Raw genomic sequence first — 6,649 nt, 5'->3', positions numbered from 1 at the left:
TAGGATAGTCCTATCTCAATCTCAACTCATATGACCAAATACGAGCGAAGTATTTTTCAAACTACGGGATGCTGTTTTTTTTTCCTTTTAAAGTTTTTTCCCCATAGAATGTGTTGATAAAAATATTGTGTCAACATTTCAACGAACATTTGCTCTAGATCAAAGAATGTACTTGAATAATTGCTGAAGAACAATGAGTTGTACCTAATTCCTGTTTATTGCAATAGAAGATTATGATGAGGAATCACGTGAATTAAAAGGGTTGTCACATGGGTCAACAAGGGTCACAACCGATGTGAACAAACAAATTACTTTGTTGATAAAGAAGATATGAACGTATTTGGAAGCCTATACAAAGACTTTTCTATTTTCTGATCCTACATGAGTGAAATGTTTTAGATTTGCTTGTAATTTAATGATGCATTTTTTTGTAAAACGATGCAACGCTGAACTATTGGCCAAGGATTGCAACATTGATCCATTGTGATCAATGTGCGAACCCCGTTAAGTCACGTGATTAATAACCATGAATAGAGTTGCTTTGGAATCTTTACCACATAGAGGCAGACGGACGGACGGACGCACGCACACACACAGAGGCACGCACACACAAAGGCAAAAGGCAAAACCACCATTTAGACATGTATACAGACAGTCAATCAGACAGATAGATAGGGAGGCAAGCAGGCAGGCATACAGACGGAGAGACAAACAGACAGGTCGTGAAAAAAGACAGGCAGACAAACAGAAGACAGACAGACAAACAGAAGACAGACAGACAAACAGACAAGACAGACTTTATTGCCGTAAACGGGACAATTTAGTTACAAAAAAAGTAAAAAAGCTTAATATGCAATATAAATAATTTTTGTTTTATGATTATTTGTGGAGCGCATTTTATGCGCGTGAGTATAGCAGGTGCGCATTTTGCACGCTGTCGCTTTATGATGGTAACTAGCCACGCCATATAAAATCTAACGCGTCACAGGATTTGTACCCCACTCTAACTTTCTGCTGAACACATTACGTTCATTTGGAAGCCCGGTGAATTTTCTTCAATATGGTGAGTAGATATTTTACTTGTGATATTTTGCTGCTTAAAATGAAATATATGTTTGCTGATGACGTAGGCAAGATGATTATAGTAAAGTTAGTTTTAAATGCATGTAGATATTTTTTCGTAGAACTCCGATGACAGCGTGGAATGACGTGTATACACAATACACAGTGACATCGTGTTTTAATAGTATCCTTATTTTAATGACTCATTGATTGGTGCGTGTTTATTATATTAGGAGTAATAATATAAATAAAGGTCCCTAGTTTAAGTAACGGCGATTTGTTTAAAACATTTTAATAGTTTAACAACGATTTAAGAAAGTATATAATATATTGGCAGCCTTTAAAGTACATACATGTATTAGCGTGGCAAATTTAAAAAGTGGGGCGGGGGGCAACTTTACTTTGTCTGTGATAGAGTCGCGTGACGAAGTTACAACAATGAACATATTTTGGTGATATTGACAGGTAATTATTTCTGCATCCTCTATCAGAGTTGTAAAGTTAGATGACATGAATTAAAATCTTAATGGTTAAGAATGGCCTAAGTGTGCGTAGCGAACGAGCCCTTCTTAATCTGTAAAATTTTAATTCAGGTCATCTAATTCACTTAGAATATAACATCATTGACTGACACATCGTCAACGCAGTCTCTGACGCAGGGAAAGTGTATCGGATGAGCGGCAGTGGGCGGACCTTTAAACACTCACGGAAGTTTAAATTCTTAATGATTAAGGCTTAAGCCTACAGTAGTACTTAATAATTGCTTATCTGCAATTTCGTTGACTATAATGCACCAGTCAATTGTAACCACGGCCCCCAGGCCCGAGGAATAGCCGGGACTTTGACTTTCGGTCCAGTCAAGCCTGGGTGAAATCCCCACCCTGCGGGGAACAATTGCTGGTAAAATCCCCGCCAAATGCCAAAAAACACAACAACAATTAAATCTGAATGGTCCTGTGGTAAATATTGTTTCTCTCCATTCCAGCGTGAATGTATCTCCATCCACATCGGACAGGCCGGTGTCCAAATCGGAAATGCCTGCTGGGAGCTGTACTGCTTGGAGCACGGCATCCAGCCCGACGGCCAGATGCCCTCCGACAAGACCATTGGCGGCGGCGACGACTCCTTCAACACATTCTTCAGCGAGACGGGCGCCGGCAAGCACGTGCCACGTGCCGTCATGATGGACTTGGAGCCGACTGTAGTTGGTGAGTTTTCTTTTTGTGAAATGATGTCATTTTCTGAACTTCATATTTTGAGATAATAGCCCTTTGATATTCGTCATAAGGGCATGTCACACACTACCGATGCGACTCGCCGGAACTAAACTGGAGCTCACAATTAGCAATGGAGAGAACATCGGCGGAGCTCCGTCGAGAAAGCACCTGCCGTTGCTTATTTTGTCACCGAAGTTCTAACGATGTCCTGACGATATATATAACTGTTGTCGACACTTAGTGCTCAGTATTTTCAAATAAACGTCACTTTATCGCCTGATTTTTCTTAATTTCTAGATGAAGTCCGAACCGGCACCTACCGTCAGCTATTCCACCCCGAACAGCTGATCACTGGCAAAGAGGACGCCGCCAACAATTACGCCCGCGGTCACTACACCATCGGCAAAGAGATTATCGACCTCGTCCTTGACCGGATCAGGAAGTTGGCTGACCAATGTACTGGTCTTCAGGGATTCCTCATCTTCCACTCCTTCGGTGGAGGCACTGGCTCTGGCTTCGCCTCTCTGCTCATGGAACGCCTGAGCGTCGACTATGGCAAGAAGTCTAAGCTGGAGTTCGCCATCTACCCGGCGCCCCAAGTGTCCACCGCTGTCGTGGAGCCCTATAACTCCATTCTGACTACCCACACCACCCTGGAACACTCCGATTGCGCTTTCATGGTCGACAATGAAGCCATCTACGACATCTGCCGTAGGAACCTTGACATTGAGCGCCCGACCTACACAAATCTGAACAGATTAATAGGTCAGATCGTCTCATCCATCACCGCCTCACTCAGGTTCGACGGCGCCCTGAACGTCGACTTGACCGAGTTCCAGACCAACTTGGTGCCCTACCCAAGAATTCATTTCCCACTGGCCACATATGCGCCGGTCATCTCCGCCGAAAAAGCCTACCACGAGCAGCTGTCCGTCGCCGAGATCACCAATGCCTGCTTCGAGCCGGCCAACCAGATGGTGAAGTGCGATCCACGCCACGGAAAGTACATGGCCTGCTGCATGCTTTACCGTGGTGACGTCGTTCCTAAGGACGTCAACGCTGCTATCGCCACCATCAAGACGAAGCGCACTATCCAGTTCGTCGATTGGTGTCCCACCGGCTTCAAGGTCGGCATTAACTACCAGCCACCCACTGTCGTACCCGGCGGCGACCTCGCGAAGGTGCAGCGCGCCTGCTGCATGTTGAGTAACACAACCTGTATCGCGGAGGCCTGGGCCCGCCTTGATCACAAATTTGATCTAATGTACGCCAAGCGCGCCTTCGTCCACTGGTACGTGGGGGAGGGTATGGAGGAGGGCGAGTTCTCCGAGGCCCGTGAGGACCTGGCAGCTCTCGAGAAGGACTATGAAGAAGTGGGCGTCGACTCCGTGGAGGGCGAAGAGGAAGAGGGAGAGGAATATTAACTTTTACAAAATGATAAAATGACACTAATGCAAAAAATTGACGCAGTGATCACCCCTGTCACTAGGGTCAGCTATAATTTGATAAAAGATATCCACGCACGAAGATTGATTTCCATATAGCGGTTACTTCCCTTTGCGGTGCTCGTCAGGGGAGATCACTGTGTTGAAATTTGTATACGAGTATGTTCTATTTTTTAAAACAAAATCATGTATCCATTCCTTTGATTTAGAAAAAAATGTCAGTAGCTCAACGGATGAAATGAAAGGTCACGTGTGCGTACATACGTTCATTTTATAATAGCAACAACAACAACAATACATCATGTTCACCAATGACTATGTATAAAAATCTTTGTGTTGTTTTTACCGTTTAAATTTAGTTTATAATAAATTGTTGACCTCTGTGCTTTTTTTCTTACACTTAATTTTAAAAACAATGTATTATTGCTAACAATTTTTTCTCTGGAAACTATATCGTATTGCTACAAGTTGTACTCCTGATACAATTTCATATTGTTACAATTTTTACTCGCGTATCAATATCTTATTATAACAATTTTTTAATTTCGATACACTTATTGATTGGTACAACTTTATAAAGTAAGTCATGGGCGGCAGACGGAGCTGCTATCAAAGTATGAAGGTCATGGGTGGAAGACGGCGCTTGGATCAGAATATGTAAGTCATGGGCGGCAGACGGCGCTTAGATCAAAATATGTAAGTCAATGGCGGCAGACGGCGCTGATATCAAAGTATGTAGGTCATGGGCGGCAGACGGCGCTGTTATCAAAGTATGTAGGTCATGGGCGACAGACGGCGCTGGTATCAGAGTATGTAAGTCATGGGCGGCAGACGGCGCTTAGATCAGAATATGTAAGTCAATGGCGGTAGACGGCGCTGCTATCAAAGTATGTAGGTCATGGACGGCAGACGGCGCTTGGATCAGAATAAGTCATGGGCGGCAGACGGCGCTGGTATCAGTGTATGTAAGTAATAGGCGGCATACGGAGCTGCTATCAGAGTGTGTAAGTCATGGGCGGCAGACGGCGCTGGTATCAAAGTATGTAAGCCATGGGCGGCATACGGCGCTGGTATCAGAGTATGCAACTCATGGGCGCCAGGCGGCGCTGGAATGAGAGTATGAAAGTCATGAGCGCCAGACGGCGCTGATATCAAAGTATGTAAGTCATGGGCGCCAGATGGCGCTGGAATCAGAGTATGGAAGTAATGGGTGGCAGACGGAGCTGCTATCAAAGTATGTAGGTCATGGGCGGCAGACGGCGCTGCTATTAAAGTATGAAGGTCATGGGCGGCAGACGGCGCTTGGATCAGAATATGTAAGTCATGGGCGGCAGACGGCGCTGGTATCAGAGTATGTAAGTCATGGGCGGCAGACGGCGCTTACATCAGAATATGTAAGTCATGGGCGGCAGACGGCGCTGCTATCAAAGTATGTAGGTCATGGACGGCAGACGGCGTTTGGATCAGAATATGTAAGTCGTGGGCGGCAGACGGCGCTGGTATCAGTGTATGTAAGTCATTGGCGGCAGACGGGGCTGGTATCGGAGTAAGCAAGTCATGGGCGCCAGGCGGCGCTGGTATCAGTGTATGTAAGTAATGGGCGGTAGACGGAGCTGCTATCAAAGTATGTAGGTCATGGGCGGCAGACGGCGCTGCTATCAAAGTATGAAGGTCATGGGCGGCAGACGTCGCTTGGATCAGAATATGTAACTCATGGGCGGCAGACGGCGCTTGTATCAGAGTATGTAAGTCATGGGCGGCAGACGGCGCTTAGATCAGAATATGTTAGTCAATTGCGGCAGACGGCGCTGCTATCAAAGTATGTTAGGCATGGGCGGCAGACGGCGCTGCTATCAAAGTATGTAGGTCATGGGCGGCAGACGGCGCTGGTATCAGAGTATGAAAGTCATGGGCGGCAGACGGCGCTGAGATCAGAATATGTAAGTCAATGGCGGCAGACGGCGCTGCTATCAAAGTATGTAGGTCATGGGCGACAGACGGCGCTTGGACCAGAATATGTAAGTCATGGGCGGCAGACGGCGCTGGTATCAGTGTATGTAAGTAGTAGGCGGCATACGGAGCTGCTATCAGAGTGTGTAAGTCATGGGCGGCAGACGGCGCTGGTATCAAAGTATGTAAGTCATGGGCGGCATACGGCGCTGGAATCAGAGTATGTAAGTTATGGGCGCCAGACGGCGCTGCTATCAAAGTATATAAGTCATGGGCGGCAGACGGCGCTGGAATCAGAGTATGGAAGTAATGGGCGGCAGACGGAGCTGCTATCAAAGTATGTAGGTCATGGGCGGCAGACGGCGCTGCTATTAAAGTATGAAGGTCATGGGCGGCAGACGGCGCTTGGATCAGAATATGTAAGTCATGGGCGGCAGACGGCGCTGGTATCAGAGTATGTAAGTCATGGGCGGCAGACGGCGCTTACATCAGAATATGTAAGTCATGGGCGGCAGACGGCGCTGCTATCAAAGTATGTAGGTCATGGACGGCAGGCGGCGTTTGGATCAGAATATGTAAGTCATGGGCGGCAGACGGCGCTGGTATCAGTGTATGTAAGTCATTGGCGGCAGACGGGGCTGGTATCTGAGTAAGCAAGTCATTGGCGCCAGGCGGCGCTTGGATCAGAGTATGTAAGTAATGGGCGGCAGACGGCGCTGCTATCAAAGTATGTAGGTCATGGGCGGCAGACGGCGCTGCTATCAAAGTATGAAGGTCATGGGCGGCAGACGTCGCTTGGATCAGAATATGTAAGTCATGGGCGGCAGACGGCGCTGGTATCAGAGTATGTAAGTCATGGGCGGCAGACGGCGCTTAGATCAGAATATGTTAGTCAATTGCGGCAGACGGCGCTGCTATCAAAGTATGTTAGGCATGGGCGGCAGACGGCGCTGCTATCAAAGTATGTAGGTCATG

At 46.8% G+C, this 6,649-nt stretch overlaps 1 protein-coding gene across 1 annotated transcript; it reads left to right on the top strand.

The window, feature by feature from the left end:
* The first annotated feature begins 940 nt into the window (after window positions 1-940).
* LOC128241814 (tubulin alpha-3 chain-like) lies at window positions 941-4,107 on the top strand. The gene is made up of 3 exons (XM_052958904.1): window positions 941-1,063; window positions 2,048-2,270; window positions 2,577-4,107. Exons 1-3 carry the CDS (start codon window positions 1,061-1,063, stop codon window positions 3,701-3,703), a joined length of 1,353 nt encoding a protein of 450 aa, XP_052814864.1. The 5' UTR covers window positions 941-1,060; the 3' UTR covers window positions 3,704-4,107.
* The last annotated feature ends 2,542 nt before the right edge of the window (window positions 4,108-6,649 follow it).

Source organism: Mya arenaria, chromosome 7, assembly GCF_026914265.1.
Source record: "Mya arenaria isolate MELC-2E11 chromosome 7, ASM2691426v1".
Lineage (NCBI taxonomy): Eukaryota > Metazoa > Mollusca > Bivalvia > Myida > Myidae > Mya > Mya arenaria.
Note: the sequence above shows the minus strand (reverse complement) of the source record. Positions and strands in the feature narration are given on the sequence as shown.